The sequence below is a fragment of the Catharus ustulatus genome, chromosome 6, assembly GCF_009819885.2.
Source record: "Catharus ustulatus isolate bCatUst1 chromosome 6, bCatUst1.pri.v2, whole genome shotgun sequence".
NCBI lineage: Eukaryota > Metazoa > Chordata > Aves > Passeriformes > Turdidae > Catharus > Catharus ustulatus.
The window spans coordinates 45,190,734-45,206,078 of record NC_046226.1 but is presented as its reverse complement, the minus strand read 5'-3'; the positions used below and the strand labels follow the sequence as shown (position 1 = coordinate 45,206,078).

Below are 15,345 nucleotides of genomic sequence, written 5' to 3'. Positions count from 1 at the left end.
TTGTCCAGTCTTAAGTTATGTCTGCACAACACAACTTTCCTGATGCAGGTGAAACAATTAAAATTTAGTAATTCACCACAGACAAGGAATGAGCATTTAAAGGATCAAAGGCAAAGCTGGAAATTGAACCCTTGCTTGATTCCTACCCTGCCTAATCCAGAAGTGTTTCCTTTCCTGCAGTTAATAGACTGATAACCAGCTCTGTTTTCACAATTTTGTCTTCTGTTGTACAATAGGCTTCTGTGTAGATAGCTCACTACATTGTCAAGTCAAGGGTGTGTTTTCCAGTTAGTAGAAAACCACAGGAAAATTGGTGGGTTTTTGCACAGAAATAATATGTCTTTCTAGAACGAAGTGGTTTTGATCAAGTACTGCACAATCCAAGTAAGATTGTGGACTTGCTGCAGGAAGAAAAACTGTAACTTTGTACAGTTCAGGCTGTTATCTGTTTAGAGTTTATTTGAAAATTTGTGGGATTTCAGGTTCTTTTTTTGTTTTGTCCAAGGACTGTGAACTGCAGCCATGTACAGACGTTTTAAATATTGCCTATTATGGAAAAAATATGGACTGTTCTAATTTTACTGAGAGAGAATACTTATTTTTGTTACTACATTAAAATGTCATTTCAATTGGGTGGTAATAGACTGGATATAAACAGTTTATCCTCAACATTCAGCATTCATCCTTTCACTGTTTATTCTTCTATTTTTTCAGAATAGAAACTGGTGTTTTGCTTTTCAAGCAATTTGCAGTTGTCATGAGTATTGCTGATCAAAATAGAGCACAACACTCAGTGTTCCTTTGAGTCTCTTAACTTTCCAACCATGGAATAACTTCTCAAGGAAGGGATATTTCCCCCTGAGAAACAAATAAGCTCATTTGAAGGTTAATGGTAGTCAGTTATTGCTGCTTTTTTGGGTCTCCCCATTTCTCCCCTCAGAAACTCCTGTTAACTTGCCTTCCAGTTTGCCTTGTCAAGAGTTGTGCAGTAAAGAATTTAATGCATCAAGGCTAAGAGCATTCTGTGGGCCATCAAGCCCAGTTCAGGACTGAGAAGACAGCATGATTTGGAAAGAGATTGATCTTCATATTCTTGGAAATGAAGTTTTGATTCTACTTTCACATGGGATTCAAAATAAGCTTGTACCATTCTGGGTGGGATGACCTTGAATCTCTAGCATGGTTTTTTGATGGCACAACCAATCAAATGTTTTGTCAATGCCATTTGTTTTGATGCTTTTTGAGTTTTGTTTCTCATTCTCATGCCTTATAAACCCCATTGGTTGTCATTTGTAGAGTATGAATGTAATTTTGTAGAGTATTGAATTGCTAAACTGTTGAGTTTGGTAATTTTATGAAACTAAATGTTATCCATCTATCTTCCTATAAACACATTTGTGGTCTTGGTTGCCTCTTTCAGATTTATGGCTTACTAGCTGGGAAAGTTGAAAATTTGAAAAGCTCTATGAACTTTTCTTGGGACATCTTGGAAATTGTATTTAGTGGAAGATGCAGAGTTACCAGAACTAACTTTGCCTGCCCATGAGCAATCACATTCTGACCTGAAGTGATAAATACAAGACATGAAAGCAGAGCGTTTAAGTACTGTTCTGACTTTTGCTTTATTTCTTTTATTTATATGAGAGACATGGGGTTTCTTCAGCAGCATTTCAGGCAAGAATTACTGTAGAGAAGCAGATCACTGGTTTTCGTTAGTTTTTGTGTTTTCTTGTTTGTTTGTTTTCCTAATCAGCATTGCTCTAAAAGCAATGTAACCATTTTAAAAATAAAATTTGGAATAAAAAAATAGGCTTGTGGGGAGGGGCAGAGAAGTGAGTATAGTTTTCAGAATCAGAGTTCTGCCTTCTCTTTTTGCCTTTTCCCAAAGGAAGTGGAGTACTTGTTCTTAAAAGGGGTAAAGCCTGTCCATTTTCTATAACCACTCAGTTTACAGGCGTGTGTAGTGCAGTGAAGTTCTAACACAGCTGCAAGCAGGGCAGTGTGATTTCCCTGCTGGGTGCTCATGGCCAGCACAATGCAGCTGCACTTCAATCAGGACATCTCTGAAGAGCAGAAGTGACAGAGAACACGGTGGTTAATGTGTTATCTGCCTGCTGCTGCCCTACTGTGTACATCAGCGGGGAAGAAATCCCTTGAAAGGGATGGGGAGCTGGGATAATGTTGATACTGATTGGATTAGACATTTTTCATGTCTGATCTTTAGTTAAGAAGCTGTTGAGTTCCTCTGCTGTTGATTGGACTTGATATTTCAGGTTCGTTTTCCTTTGTAGTAGCATTAATAATGCTTTCAGCATGGAAATATCCAGATGAAAATCCATCTATTCAGATTCCTCTAAACATGTTTTTTGGACAATATTTTAAAAAATTTTTTACATAGGCTTTTTACAGCTTTGATCTTTGACGGGGTGTGGGGCTGGTTTTGTGAGGCAGTGTGCATAACTTGAGAAGGTCTCTGCCCCAAAGGATTTGTGACTTAGAGCCTTCTAACATGAAACTTCCCAAGTGTTCAAATGGTTTGATGCAGTGCCACTTAAAACAGATGTGGCTATGGGGAACCAATGAGCTGCAGAGAAGAAAACAAGCACTTGGTGTTTTAGACTTTTGTGTCTGTTTGTAGCTAACCTGTCGGACTTTGCTGATACTATTCCTTGTGTTTTTAAAGATGACTGAGAGAAGGACTTGGCAAGCCAGAAAAATCAAATAGGAGGGATACTGAGACTTCATTTCTTAAAAAGTAACTCTCCTCAAGCTGTATAAACTTTCTTGAGTTAAATATTGTAGAGAACAAAGATACTACATCTTCAGTCAAACATTAATGATAACAATTGGTTCTCTTTGTGTTCAAGACCCTCACTAAAACCACCAGGTGATGTGAATTGCATCAGGATACTGTTCCTTCAAAAAGCAAAATAAAACAATCTCTTTCCTGACTTAGGGGGAGAAAAAAAGACCAGGGAGAATAATAATAAAAACTCTACATTTTTAGGCATGTTTTTGAGTTCATCTGAAGTTGAGTTGTATATTCTGACTGAGGTCCTTGGTTTGCCCATAAACATGTTAGCTGTTATCAAGGATGTGCAGAGGCACACGCTCTCCAGTGACAATGTAGCCAGAGCCAGAATTCACAGGCAGGGCATTAGCATCTGACAGGGCTGCCAGCATTGCAGACCTGCAATTCAGACACTGTATAAACTGTCTTCCTTTTTAAAAAGTGCAGGAGGAATTGAATCTGAAAGACAGTAACAAGAAGTAACTCATATATTACATGCAATAACATGAATTTAAAACTAAAGGTATTTATATGACAGGCTTGAACCAGAGGAGATGTATATATATGTGCTGCTCTATAGTATGTGTTGTTCTTGAGTGGCAGGTGATTGGACCTGCACTGACTGTGCATTGAAGGCAGCAGGTTGAATGAAATGGTTGCACATGAAGCTGGGACTCAGCAGTGACTGGTGTAGAGCTCCAGCAGCTACTGCTTGAGTTAGAAAAATTGGGGAAGCTGGGAAGCCTTTGTCCTTTTGCTCTCACTGCCTCTTTCAGCTAACAGCAGTCTGCACAAACACCCACAACCCATGTCATTGTCTGCCTTCAAATCTGTCTTGAATTTCTCTTGCTGTGGTGCAGGAGAGGAGACGGGAGTTCTGAAACTATCACAACTTTTGCCATTTGGGAGGGCGCTTGGTAGGAGCATTTCAGGGTGTTGTGTTAGTGCTGTTGGCTTTCAGCCTGCTAGTAAAAGGCATCAGAGCTTGCTTTCTGTGTGTTGTTACTAATTCAGCTGGTTGAAGCAAGCTTCTAAACCATGAAGATTTAATTTATCCTAATTTGTCTGCTGTTAGAGCAACAGACAGAAGGTGTTGTTGAAAGATCTTGATTTGAACTCCTAACTGTGTGGAAGATTCTGTTCACATCCCACAGATAAATAGTTGGGCCTGCTCTTCCATTTCTCTTTTACACCTGACATAGGGAAGGACGAGGTTTTCAGATACTGCGACACTTCTGTACTCCCTGCCCTGCTGCTCTGGGAGAAGGAATCCTTCTCTGCCACACACAGAGTCGGCTCTTGGACATCTGTAGATGCCTGTAATGTTAATATGTTTTCATTTTTTCCTTTTGCAGCATCTCCTTTCCTGCTGTTTGCCAACCGGCGGGACGTTCGGCTCGTGGACGCCGGCGGCACGAAGCTGGAGTCCACTGTGGTGGTCAGTGGCTTAGAGGACGCTGCTGCGGTCGACTTCCAGTATTCACAGGGCATCGTTTTCTGGACAGATGTGAGTGAAGAAGCCATCAAGCAAACTTACATTAACCAAACTGGGAATGTGGTGCAGAATGTCATCATTTCTGGTCTGGTTTCCCCGGACGGCCTGGCGTGTGATTGGATTGGGAAAAAACTTTATTGGACGGATTCAGAAACCAATAGGATAGAAGTAGCTAATCTCAATGGAACATCTAGAAAAGTCCTCTTCTGGCAAGACCTTGATCAGCCCAGGGCAATAGCTTTGGATCCGGCTCATGGGTAAATATTAATTTAGCTTAAATGCTTAAATGGATACCGTGGTGATTTGTGTTGAGTTTTTAGTTCTGAAAAGAAAAGGAACACATACCCTTTTGTTTCACTTTGCATTTTCCCGAGGTATTTTTCTCAAGATCTGTAACTGAACATATGTTTGAACTTAAATATTTTGTGGCAAGAAATGGCTGCCCAGACCTTGAGCCAAAAAGAAAAGTACAGCTGGTTCTTAGGTGCCAAGCCAAATATTCCACCGGTATAATTACCTGGCTTATCCTGCTGCACTTTGGAAAAGTAATTAATTTTCCAAGCATTTTATTATTATTATTATTATGATTTTCTCAGTCATCTTGTCTGGTAAGTTAACTTTGATTTTATATGTGATGTCTATTTAATGTAGGCAGCAGCATGTGCAAGTCTGCATGCGTTGAAATTGGAGCTCTCACTTGCTATGCTCTGGTAAACAAAATCAGGATATTTTTTAATTATGATGTTGGATAATAATGTTTGTGCCAGCAAGGAAAGAATCCAGGTGAAACTGGATTCTCCATGCTGTGAAGTGACCATGCAAAGAGGTAGCCAGAGTGCAGGCTGCATGTGTAACTTATAGAGCACTTAAAAACACTTGTGTATGTGTATGGTTCCTGCCTCCCTCTTCAGTCCTCCCCAGGGTTTCACGTGTGCTGTTTGCTCTCCCTGTGCACAAGCAGTGCTGGTGTTGTGTCCTTTGGGGCTGGCATTTATTGCAGTGATGACTGAAGATGTGCTGTGCTAGATGGACCCTCGTGAAGACGAGGAAAGAGAAGTGAAGGGCATTTCTCTTGTGTGCACAGATCCACACAGGTTAGCTGGTTTGCCACTGATCTGCTGCCATTTTCACAGTACCTTCTCAGAGTTCACTTTATCTTCCTCCAAGGTACACAGAGGTTTCTCATCTGTAGGAAAATCTGGCATTAACTGATATTTTCACTGAGTCTGGCCTCTTTGAAAAATGATGCTGAGTTAATGCAAGGGCTTAGTATAAACCATAAAAATAAAGTATTTGGTGGTTATCCTGCTCTGTGAGATGGAATGTTTCTTGAGAAACTACCTGCTTCAAGTGAGTGAGAAGTGAAAATGGAAACTGGGCAACAGAGGGCAACTCAAGATCACCGTGTCAGCGCCTTCCATGCACAGGCTGGAACTTTGGTTGTTTTTGCAGTGTTTCCTGAGTAAGATTTTCCGGATGAATGTGAGGAGTTACAGGTACATTTATGATTAATACATAAAGGGCATACAAAGGCTAAATGAAACTGTGTGTACCCAAAGAAACAAAATCCTTAGTTTTGTTGACACGTCAAATGCTGGAGCTGCCTGTATCCTTTAGACAATGGTTGGAAAGGTACAGCCATTACCAGCAAAAAGGGAAGTGGAATGACTCTGGGCCAAAGGACTTTTCCAGAGAGGTCCTTATCCTCTCAATCCTGCCTTCCTTACAGATGCCTTTAGGTGAAAGGAATTCTCCCCACAGCAAAATGTTGTATAGAGGTGTTTTAATCAATTAACAGGAATCTTGTTGTTTCCTGACAGCAAGCAATCTTTGCAGAATTAATTAATTAATGTTGATTAATTAGATGTAGAGTTCAGTAGTATATTTCAAGAGAGAATGTGATGTTAAATTGAGTATTTCATGGTGCTGTGGATTAGAGAGTTGTATAGCACTTTGCATGAAATGCCAGTGCCAGGTTTGCTTCTTGTAAATGGATGTAGTTCCTTGCCTTTTGGCTGATTCTCTCAGTATTGAATCAAGTGTTGATTTAATTCAGTTTGCCTGAAAAACTTATCTATTAAACTTAAAAGAAAATTTAAAAAATCAGGCGTCACGTGTATTTCTGGAATAAATCATTCAGGTTTGCTTTTACAATCACTTCTTTTCACCTGGTAGTTCTGAAATATTTGCTAGGTGCACCTGTGAAATTGTGATTATGACATTTGATTTTGACACAGCAGACTCTGGGGTTGAGCTCCCATAGAACTGTATGTTTCTTGTTTCAGGTATTCTCAAGGGAGGAAAAGTGGGTGACAGTGGAGAAATGAACCATTTAATACCTTTTTATTTGTCTTTTTGTTAGTAAGTTTTTGGAATCAGGTGGCTAACAGTGTTCCTACAACTGTCAAAACATAGATCAGAGCACCTGAGTAAGTTTGTGGGGTTTTTTCTGGATCATGAAATCTGATAAAGTTCAGACTAGGATTCTTAAAACTGGTTGAGGCAATCTGTCAGTGGCTAGTCATTTGCTTTCAGTTTGGAAGGATTTCCATTCCACAGATGTGATTTTGTCCTTTTAGCAGCTTCTACTAGAGAAGTGTGGGTGGGAAGCTTAGAAAATGGGGAAGGAAACTTCATTAGTCAACTTCAGTTTCCAGAAGCAAAATGGGACAAATAAGCAGTTTGCAAATGCTTAGCTGATGCTATTGGCACCCGAACATGGGTTTGTCTAGAATGCTCCAAGTAAGACGAATCTAATTTCTCTCCCTTGAGAAAATAACATGTTGTTGTGCAGAATGGTGACACCTTCTCTTGTCTCTTAGCTTTAGTAAGGCAGAGGTGGATGCAGGACTGTGTTGGGGTGTCTGCAGTAGGGTGTTATGCCCAGAGTGGTCTTTGCTTAATAAGTGGGTTTTAGTCCATTTTGAGTGCAATTCTTCAAGACATAGACTAGCTTTGAGAGAACGGAGAACATATTGAATATACAGTCATCATCTCTCAGGAACATCAGAAATGTAGTGACCAAGCCTTAGGACATGTGAGAGGGGCTAAGTTGACTGCTGGGGTTTCCTTTTGAAGCCTGTTTTCCTGTGATTACCAATTGGCATTCAGGAGTATGGGTTTTCAGGTGTTCTGTTGGGCTACCTAAGTAGTAAGCGAGATGATTGTGTGTGGTGACATTTTCAGAGAGGGCTGCATCTTTTGCACACTCAGCTTATCTTCCTTCTCTAAAGGCAGTGATTCTCTCAAGGTTATGACTGAGAAAGAGATTCCTCTGCTCTAACAATCATTCAGTGCATTCCTAAAATTTCTTTTTATAAAAGCAATCTGAGATGCTTAAAGCTTATATGGAGGTCTCTCTTCTCAGAGCTAATGAAAATCATTAATTGTACAAGGTATTCTGATACTCTGAAAGTGTATCATAATTAACAGGAGTCGGCTTAATGTGTAATGTCATTCTTTCCAATACACGTTAAAACTTTCCTGCTGGAACCACTGGGTATTCTAGGAATTAAAGGAAGCAGAATATGTGATAATCCAGTTATTTTTCCCTGAAATGAAGGATAAACTAAGAAGACTGAGGAGAGTACAAAACATTTTTCTGCAAGTTTGCTGATGGCTTTGTTTTGAACATTTAAATCCCAGTCCTGCTCTAGATTATGTTAAGCTGACTATATAATAGAGGACATTAGGCTTAAATTCTTGGTAGAACATAAGCATTTATGTACATTCTTGATAGGTAGACTGCTGATTGGGATTTAGTAGTGTTGGTGTTATTAATGCTTAGTTTACAGCCATGGCATAAGTATTTACATGTTTTCAGGATAGCAACTTCTGACAAAGCTGAGTTTATTGTATGTAAAGAGCCTAGCTAAAAGAGGTAGCTCAAATTCACTGCAATGCAGTGCAAAGAACTTAAGTGTCATGAACATTGTCTGAAGAAGGAGGAAGTTATTTGAAAACCAGGTTTTTATCATGTGTCATAGCAAGAAAACTTCAGTTTCCTGAAAAGAAGTCTTCTAAAGAATGCATGAATGAGTAGCCAAAACAAATAATTTAATTCTCAGTCCTGTAGCAAAGGTCTTAGATCTGAACACCCTAGAATGTGTGTTGACAAGGGTCATTAAATCTATGACATAAAAATCTCAAGGCTTGCTACCTTCTCCTGTAACACAGGGCTCTGATTCTGAGGGTCTGTAGCATATCCATAATTCTCATATCTGATTTTCACTAAGTGCTTAATGAAGTAGTTAGTTCACATTATTAAAGTCTACAATGTATTGGAGATATTTACTCTGGTTAATATAAATCTTGAATTTGTTCCTACTTGTGTGATGGCTGCTGTGTTGCCTTCTGGAGGGAGCTTCCTCTCCAGGTTCAGGTTGTATTTTCTACAGCTTGGCTCACTCAGTGGACAATAATGCTTGAGAAATTTCTGCCCCCTCTGTCTGCTGAGGCACAAAGAGCTAAATGAGACATCTGTGAAATGTCTCTGAAATGATTATTTTATGAAAAGATAAAAATTGCTTGCCTCAAGAAAAGGTGTGCTGTCTTGTGGGTTTTTTGGTGTGGGTATAACCACAGTTATCACTTGGTGTAGTCACTGGGGTTGTTGGATTTGCCATACCTGATCTGGCCTGATACCTCTGGTGGGATCTGTAGAAATGGTGTTCGTGAAAGAGGAGAATAAGGGCTTTTGAACTGGTTTGACTGGCTGAAGGAAAGCTGCAAACTGCTGTCTACATTTCCTTCCTCATTTTAATTCTCAAAACGTCTTCCATGGCATGGTGTGGGGCTGCTGGGCAGAGGCAGCGCTGGTGCCAGTGGACCACCACAGTAGCTGGCTTCATTTATGGAGCAATCTTCCCCTTTTGGAATAGCAAAGCTTCAGGGCAAGGAAGTAAGATACAAATTAGACTGCAGCTATAAGAAAAAAACCTAGTAAGTACTAAAAATAAATAATCTCTTTTGGCATTCTGCAGAATGGCTATTAGTTTAGAGATTAAAACAAGTCTAATCATGTCTGAACAGCATTAAGGGTGTGTGTACCACAGCCTAGCTTAGCCATTGCCTCAGGTTGCTTATGGCAAATTAGCCAAAATCTGCAAGCACTGGCTGTCATTGGCCTAAAGTATATTTGGCACCGAGGGAAGGATTAGATGATGAATGCACCAAATGGGATATTAAGAAATGGATATAGAAGGGACGGCTATCACAATTAGAAAGCCTTCAGTTCAGAGCCTAAAATTAAAAGCCTCAGACATGCCTGGTTGTTAATCCAGTGTTTCCTCAGTGTCACAGCAAAGCCAAGAACCAGACCTGGAGCTGCTCTAACTCACAACTGTGTTTATATCAGCACTTCAAACTGCAGAGGTGTTTAGTGATGATTCACCAGGACCTTGGTCCCACACAGCAGCATGGCGGGTGCTAAAGGTTAAGCATGTTGGCCTGCTGTGTGGAATTATTGGGATCTGTATGAGCTGCAGCACTCTGAGGCTTTTGATACAAATAAGTGTGAATGATGACATCTTTTGAGCGCTGTATCTTCTGGTCTTAAATCTCCTTTGGAATAGTTGAGAGGAGAGGGAATACTGAAGAAAAGCTTGTGACTGTTGCAAGTGGTGGAGAAGAAAAGCAAGAAACATCCTCTGAGTAAAGACTGTGCTTTTTAGAAACCCTAACTCATGGCTGCTTGGTTAAAATGCACAAGATGCCCGGGTTTTGAGTGAAACATGCTTATTGCTGCCTGAAAGCTAGAGATTAGTTTATATCCTGTGTGCTTCTAGTTAGTAATTAATTGCAAGTATAAAATTATTTTGAAGCTTTTGGTTAGTTATTTGAAACTCTGTAATATATGAGTAGCACAATTATTATCTTAAAATGAAAGAAAAGTACTCAACTGTAAAATTGGTTCACAGTCATATCCAGTATCTTGGTGTGGCTGTAATTTCTGGGCTTGGAAAGCTTTTGATATGTGCCTCCAAATAGCTGCAAATAGTCTCATGCATAAGAAACTCGAGGTTTTTGTGGGAATTGTTATTTACCCTTATTTTCAGATGATTGTCCTTGATGGCGACAGCCTTTCTTTAGATAGTTCATTAGTCTCCTCTGCTTATTTCTTCCCTTTCCTGCTCATAGGTATGACTAAAGGGCATATATTGTTCAAAGACCTTTTGCTTCATTTGAGAGCATCTCTGTTCAGAGATATCTCCCTAAATTGCATGGGAAAGAGGTGGAAAGGTGTAGACTTCCTGAAAAACCCCATTGAACTCCCTCCCCTGTTTGCACTTTTCTTTTGCTACGGATTCTGTGGTTCCTCCTATCCTGCATCCTGGAGACTGATACTTCTTTGCCATGTATACATTTAGTCTTATTAAGTTTGGGAATTGTATTCTTATCTTCTAAATTTCTACACTATTTCTCGAGGGAACAGAAGCAACAACAGGATGGCTCGAGTTGTCACAGTGCCAGTGTGTGTTGCAGTGGTTTCTGGGTGAAGTCAGGAGTGCTCTGGGACCAAAGAGGTGATGGAAGCTCTTTGATTAGATGGCTTAATTGGGTGCATTTTTTAGCTGCCCTATGTGGAGATCATAACATCGACATACAACATGTTGGTCTGGCTGGAATGCCACTGTTCTGCTTGTCATGAAGGAGTTGCTTTGGTTTAACTCAAACATGTTTCTGATTTTCTTTTTCCATGTAAAATTAAACATTAGTAGAAACTGAAGTAGGAATTTTTCCATGTAACCAGGGTGTTTTCAGGGTTTTGTTTGTTATTGTGTTTGAAATTACAAGGGTGCAAATGAACATGCTGAAGTTGCATGCCTTGACAAATTCCTGTCTGTAGTTGGAGTGCACCTTTCCCTAAACATTAAGTTAAAGTGCATCAGCATGGGGAAACATAAAATGTATTGGTTTGAGCTAAATGTTTAAGAGCAGTTGTGAGACCTGTGGGTAAGAGAGCCACCAGCAGCTGATTTTTACACAGTTGGATTGCTGTTCTTCAATACATTTGGTGCACCCCATCTTCCACTAAGTCAGTACACTGTGTACATGCAATTATTTTGACTGTCCCAGTATGTTTAAATTCAGTGTTTCCTTATGGAGAGAGGAAGAAATCTAGGTTTAATTTTGGGCAGATGTAGTTAAGGTATGATTGGGTCTAGCTCACAAGGTGATGGAGAGTCAGCAGTTCATTCTGCACTGTTTCGTACAAGGATATCCTGAATTTTGAGTGCCTGCAGTGTGTCTTAAAATGGGTTGAATGTGGTGAGATTTGGACTATTTTCCCCATTCCTAAAATAAATCACATTTTGTAAAAGAGGAAGGGGACCTGAGGTCAATGGACTGAATATGAGACAGCATTATGCCCTTGCTGTCAGGAAAGCCAGCAGCACTCCTGGGCTTCATCAGGAGGAGTGCTGCCATCAGATCAGGAACCTCCCTCTCTGCTCAGGGCTGGTGAAACACCCCTTGAAGTGCTGTGCCCAGTCCTGGGCTCCTCAGCAGGAGAGAAACATGCATGTGCTGGTGTGAGTCCATCACAGAGCCACAGAGGTCATCTCATCTCTGTATGTTTTAAAAGAATAAATCAGAATAAAAGACATTGTAGTGGAGAAGGCTGGTTCTCTAGGGTTTTGTTTGCTTGCACACATTTTTGAATACAATGTGATTAGTTGTAATGATTACCTGCTGTGGCATATTTTTGGGTTTGATGTAATGATTTTGTCAAGAACATCCAGGTCTCAAAATTCAATGCTTGGAAAAAAAAAAAAAAAGAAAAAGAAAAGGTAATTTGAGTAAGCAATTTGCAACTTAATGCTATGCGAGATAGACATTCTTTTCTTCTGTAAACAGTTGGGGTATTTAATTTCACAGTGGAGTTTTTGTAGCTTTAAAGGTGGGATGGGGGAAGTAAGTTTTAAATGTGCAGGAATCTGAACTTCATGCAATTTCCTGTAAACTCCTGTTTTGTGCCGTGGGCTTGTATAAGTTCGAGAGCATTGTTGGAATTGGAGAGGTTTGTACTGATTTATATCATGTGTACTACTGGCCCCTTTTGTGTAAGCAGGTTATGTAAGGTTTGGCAACTGTAGTGCATTTTGGGAGATGGAAAAAGTGTTTGGGCAATGTTGGCTGCTTTTTATTATGTCTGTGATACCTTCCAGCTCAGATGGCTGATCAACTGCTCTTGGAGGGCACAGCCCTGATTTCTAATCTTTGTGAAAATGATGACAAGAGACATGAAGCACCAGGAAATAAGAGATGACCTGCAGCTTTAAAACTGAGGGGAAATACGGTCTTCATCCTGGTTTTGCTCCTGCACCTGGAATTTTAAAATGAGTTTAACAGGGGAAAGAAAACAAACCAGCCAACCAAAAGAAACCACCCCAAAACAAAGCCAACCAAAAACCCCACTGGGGTGCAGTTTGCCAACTTCAAAATCTGTTTGTTTTTGCAAGGTGTTTTTTCTTCTGATAGGAGGGAAGCACCATTTAAGCCCTGATTCAATGTGATGATTTATATGCCAAAACCCAGTGACTTACTGACTGCAGTTGAATTGCTTTTAATTACAGTAATTTCACGACCATAAGGCGCACTGGACTATAAGGCGCACCCCCCGGGAGCCGGCACATTTTGCAACTTTGTAGATCAGATAAGGCGCACCGGTCTATAAGGCGCACCGGGTTTTTTTTTGCAGCGAGGCTCCGCCCCCAGCTCCTCCCGCGCGCTTGCTGGCCGAGGCCCCGCCTCAACCCAGCAGCCATTGGCTCCCGGGCCTGCCTGTACCCGGCAGGGCCGGGCTATGCCCACCGCCGCTCCGTGCAGCATCCCCAGGGCCCCGCTGTTCCGGGAGTTCCCTGGCGCTCCGGGTGACCCAATGCCGGCAGGCTTGCCCCGTGCCGCCGCTGCCCCGATTCCAGCTGCTTGCCCCCTCCCCGCGTGGCAGCCGCTCCGATTCTGGCGGCTTTCCCCCTCTCTGCACGGCGGCCGCGGTGATTCCGGGGGTTTTCGCCCCGCCCGCGCGGCGACCGCCGTGATTCCGGGGGCTTTTGCCCCGCCCGCGCGGCGACCGCCGTGATTCCGGGGGCTTTCGCCCCGCCCGCGCGGCGACCGCCGTGATTCCGGGGGCTTTCGCCCCCCCCGCGCGGCGGCCGCCGTGATTCCGGGGGCTTTCGCCCCGCCCGCGCAGCAGCCGATCCGATCCCTGCGGCTTTCGCCCCCCCCGCGCAGCAGCCGATCCGATTCCTGCGGCTTTAATGCCCCCCGCAAGGGAGCCGTCCCAATGTCGGCGGGCCGGCCCCGCGTGGGGGTGGCCCCGAAGCCGGCGGGACGGCCCTGCGCGGGGGAGGCCCCGATGCCGGTGGGGAGGCCCCGATGCCGGCGGGTCCGCCCCGCGCGGGGGCGGCCCCGAAGCCGGCGGGGAGGCCCCGATGCCGGCGGGTCCGCCCCGCGCGGGGGAGGCCCCGATGCCGGCGGGTCCGCCCCGCGCGGGGGAGGCCCCGATGCCGGCGGGTCCGCCCCGCGCGGGGGAGGCCCCGATGCCGGCGGGTCCGCCCCGCGCGGGGGCGGCCCCGAAGCCGGCGGGTCCGCCCCGCGCGGGGGCGGCCCCGATGCCGGCGGGACGGCCCCGCGCGGGGGAGGCCCCGATGCCGGCGGACCCGCCCCGCACGGGGGAGGCCCCGAAGCCGGCGGGCTCTCACTTCCGGGGTGGCAACTGTCGCAACTTTGTAGATCAGATAAGGCGCACCGGACTATAAGGCGCACTTCCGGTTTTGGGGGGAGATTTTAGTCAAAAGGGTGCGCCTTATAGTTGTGAAATTACTGTAAGTTCTGACTGGAAAGCTTGTTTGTGAAGCTTGCAGCTCCTGTGCTTACACATAGAGCAGTAGCTGGATTGTATGTACTCTTTTGGGTCTGGTGCTCCTGGCTGCTGGGCTGGATGGACTGTTGGCTTTGTGCTCAGGAGGGAATACACATTTACATCATAGCTTTGGTGGAGCTTTGGGTTTTGCTCTACTTTGTTCCAGCTCGTTTCTTTGGTGTGGCAAAGTGCAGTTTGGTTTAGGGACAGAACTGGTGCAAGTGCTGTGAAATTATTATTTTATGTTAGCCTTTTTCACCCTGCCCCTCTTTCTTTTCTCCCTTGAAAGTCTGGAGTTAAGGCTGGAGTTAAGGTTTAAAACCTGTGATTGGGAAAGACACTTAATCATCTCTGAAGAGCTAGATAAAGTAACCCACAAGTTTGCTCAAGGTCTGCTTTTTGTTTAGAGCATCTGTAGAGTTTTTTTTTTTTTTTTTAGAGTATTGATTTGTGATAGCTGCCTAGCTGTGAATTTCGCTCACAAGGGCTTTTTTTCCATCTCATTAGCTCTTTAGGAATTCATGTTTTCATTTCCTTTTACAGCCTCAGTGCTGTTAGACTTTTATTGACCTGTTGCAATGCAAGCAGGATATAAAACTCCTCGGATGCCAGATCTCAGTCCTAAAATGTGATCGATCTAATGTGTACAGAGATACTGGTTTTGATATTTTTAGTTTCTTACAATTGCTATGGTGTGCCCTGGCCCTGGGGCATTTAAAACTCTGTAATTTACATTTAAAAACACCACCACCACCAAGAAAATCAACCAAACAAAAAACTACCCAAATGCTTGCCTTAGGCTCCTCATTGTTATTCAGTGTGCATCTTTTTAGCTGGCTTCAAAAACTGGGAGGCATAATAGCACAGGTAGTACCAGACTGAGATTCTTTGCTTAGTCTACTTATTTTTCTGAAATGTTATCTGGCCTAAATACTGGGGGTTTTTAAAATTATGAACTGAAAATAATAGGGATTGTTTATATACTGGACACGTGGAGAATAGGTTCTATTTGAAAAACAAAAAAGCGAGTCCTGAATCGTTATTTGTCCCAGAAACATTGATGATGTCTTGACTGTTTGAAAGTGCTTTTTTATTTTTTTATTGAGGTCCATAAGAGATGTGGATTCTTGAACATTCTTTAAAAAATAAGTTTAGAAAGCCTGTTTTTTTCCCCCTACAGGAATAGTATGTCAG

General features: G+C 42.7%; 1 protein-coding gene across 2 annotated transcripts in view; it reads left to right on the top strand.

The window, feature by feature from the left end:
- Positions 1 to 15,345, top strand: part of LRP5 (LDL receptor related protein 5) — a 137,345-nt gene that overhangs the window by 25,494 nt on the left and 96,506 nt on the right. For both annotated transcript variants that reach the window (XM_033062751.1, XM_033062753.2), the window contains exon 2: positions 4,147 to 4,543. In XM_033062751.1, the coding sequence (XP_032918642.1) occupies positions 4,147 to 4,543 (397 nt within the window). The remainder of the gene's footprint in view (positions 1 to 4,146; positions 4,544 to 15,345) is intronic.